General features: G+C 36.1%; 1 protein-coding gene across 16 annotated transcripts in view; it reads left to right on the top strand.

The window, feature by feature from the left end:
• NBEA (neurobeachin) overlaps window positions 1-27128 on the top strand; it is a 662404-nt gene that overhangs the window by 594060 nt on the left and 41216 nt on the right. For all 16 annotated transcript variants that reach the window (XM_072719992.1, XM_072719993.1, XM_072720000.1 and 13 more), the window contains 2 exons: window positions 4253-4405; window positions 22250-22417. In XM_072719992.1, the coding sequence (XP_072576093.1) occupies window positions 4253-4405; window positions 22250-22417 (321 nt within the window). The remainder of the gene's footprint in view (window positions 1-4252; window positions 4406-22249; window positions 22418-27128) is intronic.

The following is a 27128-nucleotide window of genomic DNA, read 5'->3' on the forward strand; positions in this document are numbered from 1 at the left end:
CCTCTTACCTTCAACTCACTGCTTGCCTAAAGACCTCTGCTTAAACTGACACAACTTGAAAATGATGGCCTGCAATATTGTTTTTATCACTGTTTCATGCCTGAAATTCAGGAGATGGTAAACACACAGCAATAATTGATTTTTTTGTATCTCACACGTTTGCATTGAGGATCTTTTATGTACTAGGCACCATTCCTAGCGAGTGGTGTGAACCAGTGAGCAAAATAGACAATGACTCCTACTGTCATGAGATTTCCAGTGTAGTAGGACACAGGAGCCTAATACATAAAAGAAGAAAATTATAATTGCTATGCAGAAAATCAAAGTAGGATAAAATCATATAGAATGACTGGGTTGCTACTTCAGAAGGCAAAATAGAGAATATATAACAGTAGAGACCTTGGATTTAAAGTGACTGATTTTGATTTAGGGCTTTACCACCTATTTCTAGCATAGTCATTAACAAATTTCTTACCTTCTCTTTGCCTCAGTGTTCATGTCTTAAAAGAGGGTAGAATGGGAATACCCTCCTCATGAAATTTTTGTGAAGATTAAGAAAAAAAGATATAAAGCACTTAGGGCAGTGCTAACACATAGTATAAGATACAAGTAAATTCTGCCTTCTGTTGTAAGATTGAACGAGCAGAAATAACATTTCAGCTGACACAGATACAGTTATTGTCATCTTCTTGGACGTCACAGTTGAATCTCAGAGATGAAACTCTCTTCATTGGCTCTATCCTGTCTTGAGGCATTCTTCCAACCATCTGCTTATTGCCCCAGAAGTTTTCTAGTGATATTAAAATAACTTTGCCTAATATCTTCAGTAGCTTAGTATTTAATGAGTGCCTGCTGCATACAAAGTATAACACCAAGAGCTATGAGGGATTCAACAAAGTAAGATGAACCTCACAAAGTAAGGCTTGAAAATCTGCCTTTGTCCAAAACGTTATTAATACAAAACCCTAGGGCTTTGTTGTCTTTGTGAATCTAATTTAATGACATTCAGAAAAATAGTATTATAGTGGTAAGTAGGTTAATAATAACCACATAGTTTATGTGCCCCTATACCACAGGAAAGAATGGAAAATAATATATTTTTTATATATTGAAAACATTATAGAGCACCAAAGCAGTTGAAGATAAATTATGACTCTGAGCTGTTTAAACAAAAAATAAATCTTTGTTGCTGTATCCATGTGGATATATCTGTCCTCCAGGAAGCTTAGATAGTCCAGTTCTAGAGATGAGACATGAACACAAATAACCTTTGAAAGGCAGTAAGGGAAATCCCTGACTTATGTGAGTCTATGACATATAAATCACTGTCCACAAGGAGCGACTGCATGAGCTTACATTCTTTCCCCCCACTTCTGGACCATTTGCAGTGCTGTTGTTGTGCTCTGCCACATAATGGATGGGTAATGTGCAAATAACCATATTCTTTACCTTTCTCTACACCTTTTACTAATTGTCTTGTGTGTTCCCAAACTGCACAGTAATATCAAAAGAAAACTATAAGTTTTATCTTAATGCATTGAAATAATAAGTTAATAATTATTGTCTCGGTCAGCTTAGGCAGCTGTATTTTACCATAAATTAGGGAACTTACAAACAACAGAAATTTATTTCCCACAGTTGTAGAGACTGGAGATCCAAAACTGAGGTGCCGCAATAGTCAGGTTCAGTGTCTGGTGAGTGTCTATGTCCTGGCACAGGGGGCCATTGTCTTGCTGAGTCTCACATGGCTCCTCAGGGCTCCTATAAAGACACTAATCCCACTCGTGATGGCTCCACCCTCTTGACCTAATCTAATTCTAATTACCTTCCAGAGACTCCTCCTCCTAATACCATCACAGAGGATAGAGTTTCAACATTTGAATTTTTGAGGAACAGAAACGTCAGATCATAACAATTATGGACTTCTGATGTGTACAAATCAATGAGAATAGCAATGATGCTTCTCTTCTACCTTCTGATCAGTGATCATACACCTTTACCAAATTGCTCCTTCAAAGCAATATAATATACACCACCGTGCTCATTCAGTCCAGAAATCAGCTCATTATGGTTACTGCTGATAGAATACCTCTGAAGCAGTCTTTAGCTCCTGTCTTGCCCACCAACTAAACTGTATCACGATTTGCAAATAAGGATGTTTGTTTATCTACTGGTTTTTATTTCAGCCCCTTCTGAATTTTCCCTTTTGCATACAGGTCACTGAAAATTTACACAAGTTTCTATTAATCTCACCATAATTTTCCTTTCCTACAATCTCTTGTGGCCTCGATGCCTTGTACATAGTTTGTTGTTAGTGGATGCATCACACAGTGTGAGCCACTTAATTCCCTCTCTTCTTTGCACACCCATCCTCTCCTCTGTCACAGGCTACCCTCCCTGCTAAAGTCCCACAACATGTCCCCTTACCACAGCTCACACCTGCCCTTCCTCCCTTCCCTCCTGTTCCCCTTGCTGCTTCCAGTTCCCCTTCTTGCTGCATATGCATAGACACCCTGTCTCTCTTCTCTCCAGTCCATCCTTTATTTTAACACCTAATTTCTTGTTGTAAAACAAATATGCCCAATAATACAAAATCCAAATAGCTTAGCTTGGCGTAAAGCTTCCTTCATCACCGGGCTCCATATAACTCTCAGCAGCCCACCTCCCATCTCCCTCATCCTGACCTGTATCCTCCAGTATATCTATACTCCACTGTTCGTCCTTATCACTTCTTGATAATACTTTCTGATGATCCTCCTGCTGCTTCCCCCTGCCTTTATCTTAGCTGTAGTGAATTCAAATGTCTGGTTTCCAGTGAACTCTTTCCACACTTGCCTTGAGTTCTCTGCCTTCTCCCCTGTGCTCCCTCGTCCTTGGTTTATACTTCCTTCAAGCTATTATTATTGTGTATTATAACCATCTGTTTGTGCATTTACCCTGTAGACAAGATTATAAATTACTTGAAATAAAACCATGTCTTGTTCATTTTTTTCTTTCTTTGTACCTGTCGCAGTGCCCCATACTCAAATTTTATTATGTTTTATTTTTCTTATGGTTCACATTTATCATCATCAGAATGGATAATAATCAGATTCTCACAGAGCATTACTAAGATAAACACCCACTTATGCTATAACAGACAATGTTGGTTTCAGCAGGAGAACCCAGGTTTTGTGTATGCTTTTCTTTGAAAGTTAGTAATTTGATTTATTTGAAGGCATTAGTGTTTGGTGTTTTTTGTTTCGCTTTGTTTTTTAATTTTTCTGTGGATCCCTAGAGAAGACCACAGCAGGAGTTGAATTTCAGGCACTACATTATCAGTGTTGATCATGTTACACAAATAAATGTCCTTTCACTTTTCACAATACAAAGTTAATTTAACCCTCATCTTGATATTTGAAAAGATAACTTTTTAAATCATTGTATAGATGGTATACATAAAAACTATAATGGTTTTTGTTTTCATTTTCTCCCTTGCATAAAAAAAGGATCATAAAAGCAGTTCATTTGTATATCAGATTTATTCTAAAGAAGCATAAGCCTCATGTTAGACATTGTGCATCAAACACAAGTTTGCCTTGAATCAAGTTGTTTATGCCATCTTTATATACATGTAACACAGGTTGTCTTTGCATCCAATTTATTAAGAACCATTCCATTCAGGTACCATGTGTTACCTATTTAAACGTTTTATATAATCTTTTCATCGTGCTTAGTGATAGTACAGAAGTAATTAATTTTGCCAAATTGTGAAATAAAACTATTAATCTTTTATAAAAATCATGTAGCATAATTGCTAATGTGATCAAAAGGAAGAGTAGAAGATATTACATGATTTTTAACCACTACTGGCAACAACTTTTTTTTTTAAGTTGGATAGTTCCTTAATATTCAGAAAAGGTTGTTGAGCACGATAGACTTGTAGATACAGCTTTACATATTTGTTTAATAATGATGTTGTGAACTACTGTTGATCCTATAACCCATTTCTCTAAACCAATTATGGCAATATAAGATTGAAAGTCTTATAAATTATCAAATAAAATGTTCAAGAAAAATATTTGTCTTCTCTTTCCTTCTCTCTTTTTCTTTCTCTTATGTAAAGAAAATAAATTAGAGAATAGAATTAGATAATAAAAAATTTAAGTAAAAAAATTGTTTAATTCAGTTTATAGTTAACAAGTTACAATAGTTTTTATTCAGCCCATTTTTAAAGTGGTTTAATAATACACCATGTTTTTATTCCTGACAGGAACTAATTCCAGAGTTCTATTACCTACCAGAGATGTTTGTCAATAGTAATGGATACAATCTCGGAGTCAGAGAAGATGAAGTTTTAGTAAATGATGTTGGTCTTCCCCCTTGGGCAAAAAAACCTGAAGACTTTGTACGGATCAACAGGATGGTAAGAGATTCTGTTTTTGCTTGAGTAGTCTTCAGGAAGTAAAAATATTCTGTTGTTTTCTTTTGTTTCCAACTATTAACAAATTGCCATTTAACATCCATAAATACAAGTTAAAAATTTAAGAAAAAACAAGGCAAGCATTTTACTATTGTCTTTTGACATCTTTCTTTATTGTGAAGTGGATTTTTCTTTCATGAAGACTAATAAAGGAATGGTAATTCAGTTATATTTGCTCCCTTAGGAGAAGACAATCAGATGAGCATCTGTTGAGATATTCTAAAATGCTTGAAATAAATGTCCATTTCTTATTTTTGTCTACTGGCTAAATCTCTACTCTTTTTTCACTCATAAAATATTCAAAACAAAATAATTTATATTTAGAACATATTTGCATGCAGGAACTCATAAGCCATGAGACATACCTTAAAATATACTTGTGGGGACCTGGGTGGCTCAGTCAGTTTGAGTCAAGAGTCAAGAGCTGACTCTTGATTTTGGCTCAGGTCATGATCTCAGGGTTCTGAGATTGAGTCCCTTGTTGGGCTTCTGTGCTGAACATGGAGCCTGCTTAAGGTTCTCTCTCTCCCTCTCCCCTACCCTTCACCATCCCCACTTATGTGCTCTTGCATGCACACAAGAGCGTGCTCTCTGTTTCTCAAAAAAATATTTATGTATATACAATATATTTGTCTTTAAGAGAACACCCATCTAGTAAACATTCTTACATTGAAAAATGTCATTACTTTTTAAATCTGTATGACATATCTGAGTGTTCAGATAAAAAAATGTGTAAATAGAATGTTTGCATGTGGAAATTTTATAGATTTTGATATATTTTTATCCATATTTAAGATTTTATGAGTAAGGTTTTTATTCAATATGGTTATGGTATATGGCAATGAACCACTTTGCCAAACAACTTCCTAGGATACTATTATTCTTAGTAAATTGAGGAATTATATCAAGGAATCCAGTGACTAAAAATACATTTTTAACTGTTTCACTAACTCCCAATTTTTTCCAGCTGTCTTATAAATGTATTTTATTTTGTTTTTACACTGTATGTATTTGAATCAGAATCCAAAGTCCACATTTGCAATGGAGCTCACCTTAGTCCATTTTTTTGGTAAGACTTACATAATTGACATATGTCACATAGATAGATTTCACATACCATACAGTTCACTCATGTAAAGTAAAAAAAAAAAATGGATTTTAATTTATCCACAGAGTTGTACAACCATTACCACAATCAATTATGAATATTTTTATCACCCCATAAAGAAACCCAGTACCTTCAGCATCTTCCACAGTTTTCCCTAGCCAGCCCTAGGCAACTAAACTTTTGTGTCTCTATATATTTATTCTGGACATTTCACATAAACAGGATCATATAATATGTGGTTGCTCCCTCTACTCCCTGATTGTGTGTGTGTGTGTGTGTGTGTGTGTGTGTGTGTGTTTGGATTTCACTGTCAGTCTCATGTTCCCTTCAATTTTGGAACTATATTTTCTGTCTCTCAGAAATACTTTACTTTTAATATATTTTATTTTAAAGCTGTTGCTGATGTGGTCAGCCTGTGCTTAAAAGAACTGTATATGTAATCTGCAAACTGGTCTCCCCCTTTTGAAGGAGTGTCATATATTGCATGACTTGGAGGTATTATTTCTCTCACCTTTTAATCTATAAATTGGTACTTCCAAATAAGTGGAGTTTTATCATACTATCTCCTTGAATAACAGATTTCTTCAATTTATATTTTTTAATGTGAAGGGTTTATACTTAAGTAATGCAATTACACTTCTAAAATCTCTACTTATTTTTAGATTTGGTCATCCATTTCCATACGACCCTTACATATTTGAGTGCTGGCTATACTATCAATGTAAGGATACCAAATCTACAAATTCAACTCTAGAAACCTGCCACATATCAGTAGCTCTCAGTCACATCATTATGCTGTACGTTCGTAGAGCCCAGAACTGTGCCTGACAAAGTGATTGGTCAGTAAATATCTGCTGAGTGAATGAATGAATCACAGAGGGATAATAATCGCAATGATTTTAACATGTTGTCTAGTTATGTCCAAACTAGTTAAACTGAATTCTACCTCTGAAACTAATTAAAAATAAATAAATAAAATGAATGAATCCGACACTCAGGCAAAAAAGGAACCAAAATTGTTGGACTAGATTTTTCTCTTATTCATGCTATTGTACCCAACTGATTAAATAGAAGTTTTCATGTGGGTGCTAATAATAAATACTATATTGGAAAGAGTATGACTTAGAGTTTAGTAATTTACTGCTCTTGAACCTGGGTTCTGCCATTTACTAGCTTCATTGCCCTGGGTAAATTGTGGAGCATCTCTGGTCCTCACATTTCTCATCTTTTAAATCATTATCATAAAATTCATTTGCTTTCAGTGTACAACTTAATGATTTTTAGTAAATTTATAGAGTTGTGTGACAGCCACCACAATCTAATTTTCCAAAATTTCCATCATCCCAGAAAGATCACATGCCCATTTGCATCCTCAGGCAACCTACACCTACCTCAGTCCCTACGCCCACCTCCATCCTCAGGCAACCACTAATCTACTTTCTATCTCCACAGGTTTTCCTTTTCTGGACGTTTTATATAAATAGAACTGAATGATGTGTGTTCTTTAGTATGTGTATTCTTTCACTTAGCATAGTTTTGGGGATTAATCCTTTTTGTAGCATGTATCAGCACTTTGCTCTTCTTCCTAATACTATTCCATGTATGGATATGCCATGTTTTTTTGATCCATTTATCAGTTGGGTTTCCACTCCTTGGCTTATAAATAATGCTGCTACGAATACTCACATACAAGTCTCTATGTGGGCATATGTTTTCATTGCTTTGGGGCATATACCTACAGTAGAATTGTTGAGTAATGGTAAATTTATGTTTAACTTTTTAAGAAACTACCTATTTTGCAAAGTGATTATACCTTCTTATATTCCTACTAAGGATGACTCTTTCAGTTCCTCTATATTTTCACCAACACTTGGCATTGCCTGGTTGTTGTTTTTTTTATTATAACCATTCTGGTGGATATGAACTAAAATCTCATTATAGTTTCCATTTTTCTAGTGACTAATGATGTGAGTGTCTCTTCATATGCTTTTTATGCTAGAACATTTTTACATATATTTTAATAAAACATTAAGTAGTGATTTGTTATAGATACAACCTTTGTGTTCCTCGTTAGTGAAAGAAGTTCATGTGCCCCTAGAATTAGTAATTTCATTAATGATATGCCTTTTTCAATAGAAAGAAAAGGCAGTTGTGCTCCTAAAAGCAAATCCCCAAGATAGCATCATACACAGAATTTCTTGAATATAAGAAAAGATAATTATTATGGTTAAGAAACCATCAGATAATTAGTATTATGTAAACTGAATAACCAAGATCATACACACTTGACTAAATTTGCAGAAAAATCAAAAGGCTTCATTCATCTAATAGGATGGATAGTAATATAATACAACTAAATAAACATTCCAGATAAAGGAAGTTTCTAGATTTTTATCTAAATGAAAACTTTTTTGGAGATTTATTATTTTTCTAAACTTTATCACTACTTGGTTCCCTATCCTCTTATACAAAAGAGGAAGCTTCTCTTTATTATCATGGGCATCCATTATTATTCTATGAAGGATACAATTCTATATCTATTCTTTTTCTGTTTCCTTCTTGAAATTGTCCACCATCAGCACACTTCCTTTTATAGCCATAGTAATTAGAATTTGTTGCTTAAAATCCCCTCTAGTCTACAAGACCAGTGAACCAAATGTATCAAATGATAAATATGAGTCAAGTGCTAATTGGGGCCCTGAGGAAAATGTAAACTTTGTACCTTTGGTAGAGTGACTGTATCTTCTGCTTCAGGTCTCATTGGTCACTGTCTGAAGTTTAGAAGTGAAATGCTGAAACATGAAGTGACAAAATTCTACCTTTAGTAAGTGGAATGTTACTATAGACCATAGCCAGTTTATACCTAACCATCCTTACAGCTATATGGCTTTCCTATTACATCCTCCTTAGTTCTCTGAGGTAGCTGCTTACATTTTTTTTTCTCTACTGTCCTCATTCCAAGACTTACTGTTTGCATCTGCTACAGATCAGGATATATATACCCTAATGTTGGTCAACTCACCCCACACCCCAATCATGATCCTCAGGCATCCCAATATGAGGGTCAACCAAGATACAATAATGTCAGTGATAGTCTATATAACCTATGGCATTTTTGAGTGTTTATTCTTTGTCAGTTACTATGCTAGAGCTTTAGGCACAGTATTCTTTGAATCCTCAAAAGTCTTTTAGGAATTATCCTGAAACCCAGGGAGGTAAATCACCTTCCCAGATATCACCTACTTACCAAAGTGGCAGTGTTCTTATGCAGTGTCCAGGATATAATAGTGATTTAAGGAATGTGGAGAAGGGAGAGGAGAGGGAAGGGAATCATGTCTTCTAACAGAAAGCCAGTACCTTGCAGTCAGTGGAGGAAAAGGAAGGAACTAGTGGGAATTGACTCAGAAGATTGTTCCAACCCCAAAGGCCATGCAGACCTGACGTTCTGGGATCCCATTTCTACCTCTTTCTCCCCCAGCCCTTACCCTGAAGACTCTCTTCCAAGCTGGTAAGACCTCTGCTTAGAAGTAAGAAGTCCTAGGTCCCACTGCATAGCAGTTGTGAGAAGAAGGCTATCCTTTAACTCTGCAGATGGTGGAAAGGTACACTTCAGAGTTGCACACAGGATTATAGAGCTAGGACAGACCTTTATTTGAGTAAGGAGACTGAAGCCCAAAATTCCAAGTGGCTCACCCAAGGTCTTAACCCAGTGCTTTTTCTTTTTTCTTTTTAATTTTTTAAAAAATTTTCATTTATTTATGATAGTCACACAGAGAGAGAGAGAATGGCAGAGACACAGGCAGAGGGAGAAGCAGGCTCCATGCACCGGGAGCCTGACGTGGGATTCGATCCCGGATCTCCAGGATCGCGCCTGGGCCAAAGGCAGGCGCTAAACCACTGTGCCACCCAGGGATCCCCCCCAGTGCTTTTTCTAATGCCATGCCTGGCATTGCAAATTGGACTCAATGTAATATCCCCTAGACACATTGATAGTCTCTAAAACTTTACCTGCAATTTGAATTAAAGGTGGCTTTATAGGGACACCTGAATGGCTCAGTGGTTGAATGTCTACCTTTGGCTCAGGTCGTAATCCCGGGGTTCTGGGATCAAGTGCTGCATCAGGCTCCCCTCAGGGAGCCTGCTTCTCCCTCAGCCTATGTCTCTGCTTCTCTCTGTGTGTCTCTCATGAATAAATAAATCAATAAAATCTTTTAAAAAATTAAATTAATGTGGCTTTATAGATCGACTTGAGAACGAAAGCCAATTAGACTAATGCTGTTTTCAAAATACCACAAGGAACTTAGGAATAGTTATCTGTAAACTATTAATATCTATTCGTGAATGACCCCCAAACACCTAATTTTGACTGAGACTTATAATTGAGTTTTAAGTTATCTGAGTTGTTCATATGATCACCACATAAGATTTTTAAAAATCTCTTTTCCTTAGAAATACTTGATTCTCACCAAATGGTTTCATATCATTTAGATCTTAAGAGAATTTAGCAGACTGTTCATTGAACAATACAGCCTGAGAAATGATTCTGACACTCTAAAGACAAGTTAAACTCTAAAATAGATTTTCCCTGTTACTTTAAGAAAGAAATAAAATTCATAAATACAAATTTTCAGTGGGAAATCACTTTATAATTATTCAGAGTACTTCTATTGCATATAAATAAAATACAAGAAATCATTTACTATCAGATAACATAATTAATTACCTGACTTCTGTTTACATACCTCTTATATCTTGTCTTTCTGTCAGCTTAAGTGCTGCTGAACAAACTTTAAGACAAAATGCAGTTCTTCTTTAAAGTAAATCTCACTGTTTACTATCAATGTAAGTACATATTTATCAAAGTGTGTCATTAAGCCAAGTACCTATAGCATACTAAGAACCATAAAGATTACATATGATATGTTAAATTAACTGTCCCTCAAAGATTTGCTCTCACATATTCAAAAGAATTAAGTTTTATAACTGACAGAAACATAAGGAATAAATATGTGTGCATTTCTGAAGATATCATAAAACATTTTCAGAAATGCATAGTACTTATTTGTAGCTCTTTTTTTAAATTGAGGTGTAATTGGCATATAACATTGTTTTTATATATTATATATTTCATTTTATTATAATAACAAGTTCCAACTTGTTTTTGTGAAGAAATGAAAAAAGCAAGGCTCTCTTGTCTTCTAGGCATTAAAGAGTCAGGTAGGACTTTAACAAAACCCTACTCCACGGAGTGAGAGGCTCTACACAAAAATCTGTATATTTGGGTAAAATCCAACTGCCCCAGTCTTGGTTCTCTGCAGCACCAGGATGCAATGCCAGGTGAAATCGGCCATATGTAGGAAGTGCCTGCTGGCACAGAATAGGTGGCTTGCAAAGTGTTTATTCTTCCTGTCTTCTTTCTCTGTCTTTTCCTTGAAAGAACCCTACAGAACAGGAAGGGAAAGTTGTCATGGTATCAACAAGGTTCTGCATCTGGAGCCACCATTCTAGGCTGCATGAGCATTAAAGCTAATGGGGCAGTGGGTGAGTGCTGCCACTGAGAACAGTGCTAGGCAGCAGAGCACTCAAAGGACATCTTATGAAAAGTAGCTGTGTGTCTCCTGTACTGCTTTCCTTAGCTCACAGTGGTCCTTCTCAGTACCCTGATCATGCTTTCCTTTGCTCCAACTTCTGGTCAGTTTTCCCGTCATCCTGATGGGAAACAATCACCCTGATGTCATGCAGAAATAATGTCAGGCATCTGTGTTAACACTAGGAAATGTAATCAATCATGTGCATCTCTCTTTCCCTTTTTTTTTCTACTGAAAGAATAGTTATTTAATGAATATGCCTCTAATACCCAAAGCCTGAGTAGTAACAGAAAATACAGAAAGGTTTAAATTTTCCACAAATTTCATGAGTACAGCCTTCATTCTTTTATATTGTTTCTTAACATTAAAAGTTTCTAACTTTGTACCAGCTGAGTAGCTCACACAGGATTTAGTTCTTAGGAAATAGGTTTAGAGAAAATGTGCTCTAGAATATTTATAATTTGTGCTGGGATTATCTTCCGTTTTTGAAGGGGTTCTTTGTAATGAGCCTAAAGTATAAAATGAAAATATCATATGTCTCAAAGAAATAACATTCACAGTGGTCAAAAATATTCATCTCTTTGTATGGATTAGTATTCTGTATCCTTGAGCATTCCCTCCTTCTTCTTTCAAGCTATCATTAAGAAATTCAAGGCAAAGAAGACAAAAGTAATTTACAAAAAGGGATGATACCATTGGTTATAAATCAGTTTTATTATCCCATGGCAGCAACTGAAAAGGTATTTTGATACATTTGTGGAAACTTGTGTATGTCTACAACCTAATTTCCTTCTCTGATTTTTAAAAAATGAGAGTACTTTGATTTTAAAGATGAATTTTTTTAGTTAATTGGTTTTCTAGTTTTTGGAAATTATATATATAATTAAGTACCATTGTTTATACTTTGTAAATACAGTGACAAGGATTGTGTTTTACTGAAGAACTGTGAAACTCAAAATTTGGTCTCATTAGAAAACCTGGAATATGGACACATTGGATAGACATTTAAATAAATTTTAAGTGCATTGAGTTCATACATCAAAAATTGGTTTAATTGACCCACACCCAGCTAGGCTGATTATAACCGACTCACTCATGAAACATTAATAAAGCACTGTGTTCACTTCTAACATGATTAGAATCTGACCTCTCCACAAAGGACAGAAATAGAAAGTATCTCTGATAACATTACCCTAATGCTGGGTTCATCAATCATAATCTGCCCTTTTTTAAACTTTGTTTTAGAAAAAGGCCTTTCATGGATGTGCACTGATAATCTCATCCGGCGCTCAGCCCAGCATAGGTGCTCCTGGACCAAATGTAGAACATTCTCCGTCTGTGGAGCAGAGTGCAGTGCCCGAGGCAGAGAAAGCAGAACTGATTGTGGTTTGCTTTTACTGCATTACATCCTTTGCAAGATTTTCATATTTGAAAGAAAAAGGCTCTTTTGATAGATAACAATTTGCACTTGAGGTATGCTTTTATACTACAAAGCACCCTGCTCTAAAAAGAAGTTTCAGGAAATGAGACTCGTGGAAGTAATTTATAGCAGACTCAGAATACTGAGAGAAGTATTTTGTGTTTAACTGCCTGTTCTGCCACCTGTTAGCTGTGACACCTTGGACAACTAATCTCATAGAGTTTCAAGGTCCTCCTTATCTCTGAAACTGGGGGTTTGTTTATTCCATAAATCTTTGAGCCAGCTCTGTGTAAAGCATTATGGAAAACACGAAGAATTAGATATGGATCCCACTTGGAAGAAAGCTAACGTAGAGAAATTCCGTCTTTCCTCCTATTCATTGAGGGCCTGTTACAAAGTTCCGACTGCTCTGGGCTCTGAAAACACAAGGATGAGCACCACAGTGAATGGCCCTCAGGAGGTCACACTCCAGTTAGGAACATTGACAAGTAAACATCAGTCACAGCAAATGCCGATAGATGCTCTGATCCATGCGTTCAACAGGTAGTTACTGAATGTTCTGGGTGCTGTTTTATCTGTTTGGAGTGAAACAGACAAAGATCCCTGCCCTCATACAGCTTACTTTTGATCAAAGGGAAACAGACCGTAAAATAGAAAATAAATAAGTAAAATATGTAACATGTTATAAAATAATCAATACTACGGAAGAAAGTAGTGAAAGATAAGGGGATCGGGAATACAGGGTAGAAAGTCAGGATCCCCTCATCGTGAAAGTAATATTTGCTTTAGACTGGAAGGAGATGAGAGAGTGAACCAAATGGCTGTCTTGTGGAAAGACTTTCTGCAGCAGAAGGACCAGCTGGAGCAAATGCCCCATGGCAGGGATCTGCTTCCCAAGGAAGCCATGGAGCTAGGGTAGAGAGCATTGGGGGCACCTAGTAGAAGACTGAGCAGCAATGAGACCAGGTCACATACGGCCTGAAAGGCCATGGTAAACACTTTGCATCTTTGCTCTGAGTGAAATAGAGAGTTGTCATAGTGCTTTGAGCAGAAGCAAGCCATGATCTTCCATTTTGAAGAGATCATTCTGGCTGCAGTGCTAGGAATGAACTGTTGAGGCACAGTGTAGGCAGGCATGAATCTGTTAGCAGGTTTTGTGAGAGGTGACGGGGGCTTGGACCAGGGTGGTAGCAGTGCAGGTAGTAAGAAGCTAATCAATGAATAATACTCAGCCATCAAAAAGAATGAAATTCTGCCATTTACAAGGACGTGGTTGGAACTAGAGGGCATCATGCTAAGCACAATAAGACAGAAAGACAAATATCATATGATTTCACTCACATGGAATTTAAGAAACAAAACAGATGGGGGATCCCTGGGTGGCGCAGCGGTTTGGCGCCTGCCTTTGGCCCAGGGCGCGATCCTGGAGACCCGGGATCGAATCCCACATCGGGCTCCCGGTGCATGGAGCCTGCTTCTCCCTCTGCCTGTGTCTCTGCCTCTCTCTCTCTCTCTCTCTCTCTGTGACTATCATAAATAAAAAAAAAAAAAAAAAGAAACAAAACAGATGAACATAGGGGAAGGGGAGGAAAAATAAAAGAAGATAAAAACAGAAAGGCAACATGTAAGAGATTGTTAACTCTAGGGAACACACTGGAGGTTGCTGGAAGGGAAGTGGGAGGGGGAATGAGGTAACTGGGTGATGGGCATGAAGGAGGGCACCTGATGTGATGAGCACTGGATGTTATATGCAATTGATGAATCACTAAATTCTACCCCTGAAACTAATAATACATTATTATGTTAGCAAAGTTGAACTTAAGTAATGTTTTTTTAAAGAGAGAGAAAAAATAATAAAGTTCCAACCAATAAACAGTCTTTCTCTGCTGCTTCCTAGCTGTAATCATTTTCCCTCCGATTCTCTGTCTTATAGAGGCAAGTAAATGGTAGGGGAAGCATTTGTAGAGTGGTGATGGATAGAGCAGCAGAGATGCATCATTATATTTAGTAACTTCTGCTAGAAATGTAATAAGGACCTTTAGTGCCTATGGTCAGCTTACAGTTGGAGGAGGAAAAGCCCAACTTGACATGTTTCCCTTCTACTAGACTGTGATCTTTGTGAGGACATGGAATCCTTATTCATCTGAATATCCTCCAAGGCTAGTTTCTAGCATAGGGTGGATGGTCAGTACTTTGGAGCTTGAGAGAGATGAGAGTATTTTCACATTGTTTATTTGCATTTCAAGGGAACATACTAAAAAAAAAAAAAAAAAAAAAAACCAAGGGGACATACTCCTGGAGATGAGAGCTTTTGTCTTGTTTGTCATATTATCTCTGGGGCCTAGAGTAACTCTCTGGCACATAACAGATGTTCTGTATTGAATGAATGAGGGATGAATGAATGAGTGAATGAGGCTGTTTGAAATCCTCTTCTCAAAAAAAAAAAAAAAAAAATCCTCTTCTCATAGATGTGTTTATATTTCACTTCCTTATTGTGGTCCTTAATTGTCCACAAACTCAAAGAAGCCTTCTCTGACCACCTACTCCAAAATGGCAGTCCACTTCCCATCCATCCATACTCTTTAACTTTCTTTTCTACCTTTCTCTTTTCTTTAGCACTTACCACCTTCTGTATCTTACTATCTGGGGCTGTATCGATCTCCCCCCACTACAATGCTGAAAAGCAGGGATTTTGGTTTCTTTTATTTACTGCTCTAATCCTAAAATCTAGAATAGTGTCAGTGCATAGCAGATGGTCCGTCAATATTCACTGACTGAGTACATGAGCTTCTTTCCCATTCCTGACATTTCTTGTTACCAACGCATCTTTCCCATTGCTTAATTAATTAACCAATAATATTTATTAAATATTTAGTATCTAATACTAGGTTAGGAGCTATGAAAAATGGAAGAGGGCAGCCCGCGTGGCTCAGCGGTTTAGCACCACCTTCAGCCCAGGGTGTGATCCTGGAGACCCAGGGTCCAGTCCCACATCAGGCTCCCAGCATGGAGCCTGCTTCTCCCTCTGCCTGTGTCTCTGCCTCTCTCCCTCTCTCTCTCTCTCTCTCTGCCTCTCATGAATAAATAAATAAAATCTTAAAAAAAAAGAAAAATGGAAGATATGTTCCCTATCTTAGAAACGCTTACATTCTAATTGAGGATACAGTATTGCAGGTTTGAAACAAGTGCTAATTGGTAATAACCCCATTTGTTTGTATAGCACTTCCCAGTTTATATACAAATCGATTTTCACAAGTAAATGTGTATACATTATCTTGCTCCATTAAACAGGAGGGTACTGATTTCAAGTGCCATAGAAATTCATAGAAGAATTCATAGAGTGTGACCTGGAGAACTCAGGAAGCAAAAATTGAACTTGAGTAAGAAGGATGGCTAAGACCTGAAAAAGAAGCAGGAGGATGAAATACTTTCAAATAAGGAGAAAGGAGCAACAGAGGCTCAAAGGTTGTACTGGCTGCTCTGTGCCTGGGCTGTGAATTGTCTGTGCTACTTGGAGCCAAGGATGTATATCCTGAAGTCTGAGGAACTAGTGGGGTAGGGTGGGGTCAAGATTTGTAAAAGGCCTTAGGAGTCAGGTGAAGTTTACCCTAATGTGTTTTGCTGAGAGGAACCCTCAAAGATGTGAACTAGATGATGACAATAGGAGCATGATGGTTTCAGAAGTCTGTCCCCCCCCCCGCCCCCCCCACCGAGCAGGATGTGTGCAAGCCGGGTTGGATTAGAGAAAGGGTTGAGGTCTATTGCAGTTGCCCATGTGGAAAGCAATAAGAGCTAAGACCAGAGTGAGGCCAGTGGGAATAGAGCTATATTCCTTTATTATACATCCAGTAAGCAATCAAGGAATAGAATAATTTAAGCCCCCTACAGAAGAAGGAACGCTATGATTTCTGACTGTATGCAACTCTCTTCAGAGAATTTTTTCAATATCAGAAGCAGAATTTTGAGGCAATAGGAGAAAAGGCTTGGAAATATTCTTACTCTAGTCAAGAAGAGGAGATGGAAATTCAGTATTCTTAAATAAAAAGATTTCAGGAGAAATAAATATTTTTTCCTCAGAGTTAATTCCACTAGCCTGGTTTCCTTTTTCATAAGTTCAGCGATGCTTTATCCTAAACCTGCTGGAGAAAGAATTCTCTAGCATCTAATACCCATGGGACAATATGGAAATTAGAATTAGGTAACTATTATCCATCTACGAGATATCCTCTCTGGTTTAAATCTCACTCTATTTCCTTCCTCCCAGATCCCCAGGGTAGAATTATGGATTGGGAATTGGTTTACCTAGGCTTAACGCAATTGCTTCTACTTTTAGATATGGAAGTAGAGGGTAAAGAGAGCTATTAAGACCATTATAACCCTAATAGCTTAGGAATCAAGTATTTCCTGATATTTTTCCATTGTAAGTGTTTGCAATAAAATCTTGTTTCAGAAAAAAAAAAATCTTGCTTCAGAGCCCAAAATGGGATTGCATAAGAAAACATAGTTCTGTAAAGAACAAATAAGCAGGTAGCATGTATTTAGTAACAGATTGATACTATTTAGAGTACAGTTCAGTCTCAGTGTCAGGCTTTAGCTTTACATAGCTCTTTATGCTTCCATGATGGGATATCTAAAATTCGATTATCAGGTATACATTTGATTCAAAACCAGGACTGGCTTTTATATGTTCTAAGTGGATTTTCTTTTCTCTCTGCACAGTGACTAGCAAGACAGACAATCCATGAGACATTCATTATCTGTTGAATCTGCTCCTTACTGTTTCTTTGTCATTTAATTTTATGACCCCTCCCAAAAAATCCTGAGGCAAAATTATTTAAACAATTAATTATTAATTGATTCACTCTGCTGTCTCTCATACAGAATAGGACAGAATAAATAACTATTGACTTAGAGATTTTTTTCAATTGAATTAAAGTTTGTTATAAACAACTAATTTTTTAAACTGAGATGAAATAAATACTGAGAAAAATATATAAAATGTTGAAATTGAGACAAAAGAAATAGAGACTTAAAAGCCTTAAAGAAATTTAAATGGTGTAAAATCTTCCATCTCCAAGTTATCTAAGGCCATATTCTCAAATTTTCAAGAGATAATAAAGTCATTTCTTAGGAAGTGGTGGGAGAAAACATGGCAAGCTATCCATGAGGCTAATATGATCTTGATTCCAGAAGTTGTTAAAGGGAGAAAAAAAGGATAAAGAAATAGGGCCATTACATGTATAGGTATAAATACAAAAATTCTAAGTAAAATATTTAACAACCCATTTAATTATATATGTAAATTAGTATTGATTAATATTGATGTAGCACATATATACACACTCATATTCATTTAAGATTAGAAAAAAGACAGATGCTTCATATCATAACACTATTGTTTAATGTCATCATCAAAGTTGAGAACAATTCTATAAAGAAAAAATAAAGAAGTTACAGTTATAACTAATAAGACTTGCCAGAAGCAAAATCAGCTTGAAGAAATCAGTGTTTTTTTTTACATCATCAGTAACCATATATGAAACATAATTTTGGAAATGTTATAATTGCAACAAAACTTACAGACAGTCAGGGTCTGTAACCAAGAATTCTCACATCCTTTATGGAGAAAATATTAATTTTTAACTCTAATAAAATACATACAGAAAATCAATATAAGTAAAGAGATATTCTGGGACTCTGGATGGGAAAACTTAATACCAATTTTCCCAAATAAATCCAAAAATTTATTGAACCCCAATCACAATTATTTTGATGTATCTATGTGCATTTATTGTAAAAGTTATAGGGAAGAATAAGGATCAGAAATAGCTGCAGTGGGATCCATGGGTGGCGCAGCGGTTTGGCGCCTGCCTTTGGCCCAGGGCGCGATCCTGGAGACCCGGGATCGAATCCCACATCAGGCTTCCGGTGCATGGAGCCTGCTTCTCCCTCCGCCTGTGTCTCTGCCTCTCTCTCTCTCTCTGTGACTATCATAAATAAATAAAAAATTAAAAAAAATTTAAAAAAAAAAGAAATAGCTGCAGTGACTGAAAAAGAAGAATACATCCACCATATATAAAGATATATGAGAAATAAAGATAATTAGGGTAAATTTGGGTAACAAATGAAATAAAAAGAGTGGAAACACCTGGAGACTCACACATATCCAGATGGATGAATGGATGGATAAATGGATGGATTATGAATAGATAGATAGATAGAGAAAAGGGAAAGGAAAGGAGGAAACAGGGAGGGAATAAAGACAAAAAGAAAGAGGGACCTTGCAACCCTTTTATTCTAATATGTTGGTTGCTGATTGTATTGTTTTTTCTAGGTAGATTATCATATCTGTAAACACTAGCAATTTCATATCTTTGTTTCAGATATACACACGCTAAAGGTGGCATCATATACCACTGAGGAACGTTGTATTTGTTTAATAGATGGTATTAGAAAAATCGACTATATAAACAAAAACAATACTAAATCCCTATTTAATACCACTTACACAAGTAAAAGTAGACTCTAGATGGATTAAAGATCAATATATGAAAAGTAAAGCCATAAATATAAACCTAATACATCAAAATTATAGAAAGTCATCTTTGTAATTTCAAAACAAAATCCCAAGAGTATAAAAAATAAAGAGAAAAAAATATCTGATTCGCTCAAAATTAGGAATTTCTGTTCAACAAAGAACAACATGGATAAAAAGTTCATAGACACATGACATTTTGAAGAATGCATTTGCAATGTTTAAAACCAACAAGGAACTATTACCTAAAACATACAAAGAACTTTTGCAAAGTAACAGCATAAAGACAGGATGTAAACAAGAAATTTACAGAGGAGGAAACCCAAAAGGCCGTATTTTAAAAGATGTCAAATTCCTTATTAATCAGAGGAAGACAAATTAAAACAATGAGGTATTGTTTCATACCTATTACACTGGCTAAATTAGAAACCTGGGTAATACTAAGAGTTGATGAGGATGTGAACACATAGAACCCTATGCACTGCTGGGGGAGTGGAGACAGGGGCAACCATCCTGAAGAGCATCTGGGCACTAATTACTGCTGAGTCATTGTTTGTACACATCCACTACAGTGACACAGCAGTCCTACTCCAGTTTATAAGTCCCAAAGAAATTCTCACAAAGATCCAAAAAGAGATTCAAAAGAAGACACTTATCACAGCATTCTGTCATAGGGAGTTAGAGGCAGAGGCAGTCTAGAGCTCACTGCTGGGGGCAGCTCTGTGTGGTTAGTAGAAGCAATGGACTTCCTATACACACAGCGACGTAGGCTGATCTTCAAAAGCAATGCTAGGTGGAAAAAGTAAGAAACTAAATGAAATCTATAACTATACCATTTTTATGAATCAAAAATACATACACAAATAATAAGTGATGTTTTATAAAAACAGATGCAAACAAAAGGAGAAACATCAACCACATTACAGATGTTGCCTCTTGTAGGGGAGGGAAATGAAAGTAGAGGATGGAGATAAAGATAACAAATCCATTTTTAAATTCAAATTAGTCAAAAATCATGATTCCCTCCACCTCTCACACCTGCATTAGGCATTTTATTCAATAATCATTTCACTCTAACAGAGTAATAGTAAATTTCATCAATCCTTTCCAAATATGTGTAGTGATATCAATAAGATTTATTTGAAATGATTGCTGCTTAACTGACTATGTGATGATGTTGGTAAAATCCTCCTTTATTTTTTTAAAGATTTATTTATTTATTTTAGAAAAGGGAGAGAGGGAGCAAAAGCATTCTTGCACAAATAGGGGGAGGGGCAAAGGAATAGAATCTTCAAGCAGACTCCGTTTCAGCAGGGAGCGTCTCCCAGGGCTGGAACCCAGGACCCATGAGATCATGCCCTGAACTGAAACCAAACTTACTGAGCCCCACTTACTGAGCCACCAGGCACCCCTAAAAATCTTTATGTAATATATCTGATTTCGCTACTATTTTGAATTCCCATGAATACATTTGGACAGTAGGTACTCCATAATCTTTTGGTTTTTATCCCTTATTGTACAAGGCACTGAAAAATATTAAATAACTAGGCTGACTTTTTTATTAACTACACTGCACTTACAGAATCATTTATACACATCGACCAAACCAACATTATTGACATAACCAATACAGAATTTTTAATCTTCTTCCCTGTGTTCTGATCTGAACTATTATGTCAATACCACTAAGATACAGAATATATAAATTCTTTTTCATTTTGGTACAGAAACTATCCTTTAATAAAGTCTAATTGTTTATATTTCTGAATGAGAAACAGTCACAATAATTGGTATAAGTAAAATACCAAAACTTTTGAAAGAAAGAAATTAAGAAGAGGTTGAGGGGAATAAAATAACTAGTAAAATGTGATCACAGGAAAAGTTAAAAAGTATTCAGATATTTTATAGATTAAAAAAATTAAATGGAATTCTCGGAGAGCTAATTTTAGAATTATTTATTAATTAAGTGAATTCCAAATTGGTGTCAACACCTTAGAAATCAGGGTCATGAAGTCAGAGAATGACTTCATTCACATATCTAGTTACAGCTGTAATTTAGAAAATTGTTTAATATGGCTACACTTAGTTGAAATTTAAGAAGCTAGGTCTACAGCTTTTGTTCATGTTGCTGAAATCAGTGTGCTCTTAAAATCAATAAGAAATTGATGACAAGTGGATATGGTAAGTGAGAGGCATAGAGAACCATACAGTGATTGGCACTGCTCATGTCAGGTATGAACAGAACCCTGTGCCTACAAGTCAGGATACCTCCAGGAAGCTTATGATGACTTCTTAGGAAATGAAAAGGCCTTCTTTTTTTTTCTCTCTCTTTATGAAAGCTTAGTAAGCTCATTGACTATTAGTAATTTGCATTCATTTCCTACTAGCTAGCAAACATCTAAAATTGCCCAGTGATTCCTAGACTATATAAAAGCAAGAATTCATTTGTAGCCAAAAGAAGGCATCCCCTTTTAGTAGTGTTAGAGGCAAATTTGAAGATGTGAGGCAGGAAAATAAGCATATATCAAAGTTTCTAATGAAATGGTTTTGTTTTAAACTAATGTTTAAAAATGAGAAATGAAGGGGCACCTGGGTGGCTCAGTCAGTTAAGCATGTGCTTGGGCTCAGGTCATGATCTCAGGGTTCTGGGATCCAGCCCTGCATGGGGCTCCCTGCTCAGCCGGGAGTCTGCTTCTCCCTCTTCCTCTGTGCCTTCTCCTGCTCATGCTCTCTCAATCTCTCTCTCTCTAAGAAACAGATAAAATCTTTTATAAGAAATAGAAAAATGAAATTTTTGTAAAATTAAGACAAGTACTTCAAATTATTTTTCTTTTAAACGTGTTTTTTTTAAGAAATCTATTTAATTTTTAAAAACATATGCCATACATAATGGAGCCACAAGAAAGCTAAGCATTTTAGAGCGAGTAAATTTTCATTCAGGCCTGTGTTTTTAATAAAGTCTAATTGTTTTATTATTTTGCCATTTCTAGGAACAAGATATCTAATACATAGATTAAAATATAGTAATGCAAAGAGCATAATATTTGTACTTCTTTGTACAGAATATTTCAAAGTAAGAAAAAGAGAGATTTGCTAAGTTTGTATGGTCTCTTATTTCTTTTTTAACTCCTTGCAGGCCCTGGAAAGTGAATTTGTTTCTTGCCAACTGCATCAGTGGATTGACCTTATATTTGGCTACAAACAGCGAGGACCAGAAGCAGTCCGTGCTCTGAATGTTTTTCATTACTTAACCTATGAGGGCTCTGTCAACCTGGATAGTATCACTGATCCTGTGCTCAGGGAGGTAGGTGTTAAGTCCCATATTATTCCAAAAATTTCTGTCATCTCTGAGACACAAATTTGGCTTTCCATCTCTTTCTGTATAAATTTCTTTTCAGCATAAATTTTTATAAAACATGAATCTCAGGTTTTTAACAAATGTTGGGAAATGAATGTTATATCTCAAAACCAAGTAATGAGACCACTGTGTTCTTTTTTGAATTGTAGACACAGATAATGCACTTCAGTATCCTTCATTTACTTGTTTTATTTCAGCATCTTCATTAAAATGCTTAATGCCCTGTGTGTGTTATTAATGAAAACCTAGTTGAATATTTGAATAAGAATCATTCACATTAAAATAAGCTGCCAGTATGTATTTTCTTAATAAATGCAAAATTACAGACTTCTAGACAGAATGCTCAAAAAATGCATTGATAAAATAGTTGAGCATATAGTATTTTATTCCAGAATGTTCTCCAAAACACATCAATAAAATAGATGAGTGTAGAGTATTTTTATTCCTGTACATTCTTATCCTGAAAGTTTATGGCTAACAGTTGGGAATTATATGCTCTAGTATGTGCATAAGTATTTTTAGTGAAAGTATTCATATAAAATATTATTTAAATCACCTCCACACTGCACAAAATGACTTCAGATAGGTGAAAGAGTAAAGGAGCAACAGCTGCTGGGTGAGCGTTGCTGCCAGAAAGCCACATCCCAGCCTCCATTCCGCCCAATAGTGGCCATCTGCTGTGTGCAAAACAAGCAATCATGGCTACATTTCCCATCAGTGGAATGCTTGTTTTATTTTTTTTACTTTTAATTTTAGAGGTGGAAAACTTGTAGATTTGGGAAATAGAGCTCTCTAAGAAAAATTTGCTTCCATAAAGTTATTTCTTACATACCTCTACCAAAACTGGCTCCATTTGTATGGCTTCAAGCAGAGAAGAGGAGAGGGAAGAGGCTCGTGATTGGTGCTCTTGGACCCTTAGGGCTAAATATTCAGAGAACACATTGTAAAAATGTTATAAGGTACAGGGTTATATCACGTTGTATGTGGGAAGAAATGAATTAGTGCTTGAAGGTGGGAGAAGGGAATAAAGACAGAGAATGAATGAGCAAGAGAAGCCAGATATTAGGAAATTCTGTGGTGAAAGAAGGGGATTTTCTCTGCAAACCATTATACTCCCCTGATTTCTTACTCCCTGTAATCAAATTATTTTATAGGAGGTAATTCTGAGCTTACTTATTTTTTCACATTAACATCTTTGCCCAGTTCTGTAAACACCTTAAAAATTATATTCTTCTTTTAGAACCAATACCTGTAGAATCAGAAAAATATAATTGGAGTAGCGTATCCTTTTATTCCAAGACCATCTCCAAGTTGATTTTTTATTTTTAAATGCCATAAACCTTTTTCCTCCTGAATTATCTTATCATACATTTTATCCATTATAGAGATCTGTCCAAGTTAATCCTATCAAGCAAAATAAACTATTTTAAGCATATTGAATGTAACAAAAGTGCATGACAGCATTAAAATTGACAGAAAAATAGCAGATTTTTCATATTTAAATGAAAGTAAAAAAAAGAGAGAGTAAGTAAAATGATAAGTGGGAATAAAAAAACGGAATTAGAATTGTAACTTTCTTTATGTGGACATAGTATTTATTATTTGAATTCTATAAAAATACCAGCTTCTATTAAAAAATCACACTGTTGCTTTGGACAGTATGTGTGTGGAGGGACTATGTATGGGCCTTAATCATCAAATTATAGGACTTTCCTGACCCCAAAACTCTGACATCAGTTCTCAAGAATACTTGCTAAGGGAGCACATACCTAGAACACTGTTACCTTCCTTCCCCCAGCCAGCAGAGGCCCAACCATACACCAGCAGAGAGAGAAATTTGCTCTGACCCTGTGGACCTGCATCCATTCAAGACTGCTCAGGAAGATACTTTATCTCCTAAGACCACTAAGGGAACTGCTTATTATGTCGTAGCCATAGCAGATTAATGATATCAAGGGCTATGAGTTAGCTGTTCTTCTCCTCACTCCCCACCCCTATCTCCTCTATTCCACAAAACCTAATATAATCCCAAAAATGTACTACAGTATCGTTTAAGAACCTGCAACAGATGAGAACCCCCCTAAAATCTGTGAGCTCTTTGTGAACTAATGCTGGCCAAGACACTTGATCTCCCTCTTCGATTGCTGTCTTCACAAAGGAGGAATAATACATGACAATGTTTGCCAACCTGAAAAGCACTTAACATCTATGGTAACCCAAAGAACTCTGTAGCTAAGGGGAATGAAGTGCAGTATATTCCTTATTTGGTAGCCATTTATAAACCCTTACATATACATTTCCCCTGTGAGGAGGGCCCTCTGGGAGGCACCACATCTTTTATGAAAACATCAATGTTGAGATCCCAGCAGTCTGCACCATGATACCATGCCTTGAGAAAGTTAATACCTACCTAAATGGTTGGACATAAACTCTTGGGAAAGGCAGTGTTCAAAACATTAACCCTCTTACCAGTTTGGTGCATTTCTTTTATTCGATAATGTTGGTCTTTGTATTTTTTAAATACTACATTACATTTCACATAAATAAAGCCAAAGGAAGGCTGTGGTTATCTTATACTAAAGTCCAACTGGCCTAAGGGAGATAATTTTTTTGATGCTTAAATTAAACATGGATTTAGGGGATGCCTGGGTGGCTCGACGGTTTAGCGCCTGCTTTCTGCCCAGGGCATGATCCTGGAGACCTGGGATCAAGTCCCGCATCGGACTCCCTGCAGGGAGCCTGCTTCTCCCTCTGCCTGTGTTGTGTCTCTGCCTCTCTCTCTCTGTCTCTCATGAATAAATAAATAAAATTTTTTAAAAAAATTTTTTTAAAAATAAACACTGATTTAAACAATAAATATTTAATATATGAATATTGATATATATCCCTTTTGTAAAATCTATCTATCTATATATATAAACACAACACATATCCCACAATCTGCCTATAACTTTGAATTTTGAATGTTAGTGCTAAAATTTGAGAAATGGCTTAAGGTTATTGATTCATTCTTCCTTGACAGGTGAAATCATGAAGCAGCACTAACCACAGCAATTATGGCATTAAAATGTCAAGAAATTAGAGGTCAGAATAACAGATAATTTTCTTCTCTATGTCAGATTTAAAATTGACATTCTTTGACAGCTTAGGATCTTTGCCTGAGAAAAATATGACAGCTTAACTTATTTTATACTTGTAAAGCAGTAACTGATAATAAACTTTATCATGACAGCCTCTGGGCAGAAACATGACAGAACAGTTCTGGTACAAAGCTCTTCTTAATATGTAAACACTAGATCTGTTGGATATTAGATATTATTTAAATTGTCTTAAGTCTTGGCTTATATCATAATCTTCTAGACACATTATTTCATAGATGAGCTCAACTGACTATTTGAACAGTAATTTTAAGCCTAGTAATGAATACTCTTTCTTACCATTTTTACATATTAATAAAAATGATGTTATTTGCTTTGTTTTTTTACTTACCAAATGATGGCTGAGAAACTCCATCCTCTGACCTGCTGAGGAAATAGAATATTCTAGTTGGTAATTATTTGGTCCCATGGTATTCTAACTCCTGTCCACTCAAGTGTAGTTCATAGTCCAACAGTATCCCCATCACCTGGGAACTTGTGAGAACTTCAGATTCTCAGGCCTTCCCAACTTACTAAATCAGAACATGCACTTAAGGAGATTCCCAGTGACTTGTCTGAGCCATTGAAGTTTAAGAAGCACTGTCTACTAAAGGCATATAAAAGATCTGGAAAGCTTTTCTCCAATTCCTGTAAAGGTAGAGAGAATTGTGTGATGAACTGCCATGTACCTCTCACCTAGTCTCAGATTTTTAACTCTAATTTCTACTATATTCCCAACCCCTCAACTATTTTCAAACACACCTACCCTATTCATCTAACCCTGTCTAACTCCCTATCCACTGTCCCATTTCCCATCCCATGGGCATCTCAGGACATCCAGGCATTAGAGTTCAAGGCAGGTTTATTTTGAAAAACAAAAACGGAAAAAAAAAGGAAAACAAAAACAGAAACCTTTCCAGGCATTTCACATACATCCCCATACATTAACCATACATTAATGGTTAAAAACCATTAATCTAGGCTCTTATTAAATGATTTTTCCAAAGGCACAATCTATGTAGCATCCAAGTCAGATTTAGGTGAGGTCTTCTGGTTCTCAAGTCAGGGTTACTTTAGTTCCATTACATTCTAGGAATTTATAAAGAACAGTATTTACTAATACTTACTAGTTTTAGGGATGACATTCTTCTTACTTTCAAAATGATTCTTAAAAATGAGGGACACCTGATGTGTATTCCCATTTTACTAATTTAACTTGTAAGGTTTTTCTATTTTGTTTGTACTTTTGAATTTCTTAAAATTCTTGACTCTGTAAAACTTCCAGGAATTATACGGGAAATTTTAAGATGGCTCTGAGAAATCTTTCTCAGTGCAGTGCCTGGGTGGCTCAGTTGGTTAAGTGTCTGACTCTTGATTTCAGCTCAGGTCATGATCACAGGGTTGTATGGTCCAGGCACATGTCAGGCTCAGCGCTGGTTGTGGAGTCTAGTTAAGATTCTCTCTCTCTTTCTGACCCTCCACTCACTTGCACTCTTTCTCAAAAGAAAAAAAGAAATCTT

This window comes from Vulpes vulpes, chromosome 9 (genome assembly GCF_048418805.1).
Source record: "Vulpes vulpes isolate BD-2025 chromosome 9, VulVul3, whole genome shotgun sequence".
Lineage (NCBI taxonomy): Eukaryota > Metazoa > Chordata > Mammalia > Carnivora > Canidae > Vulpes > Vulpes vulpes.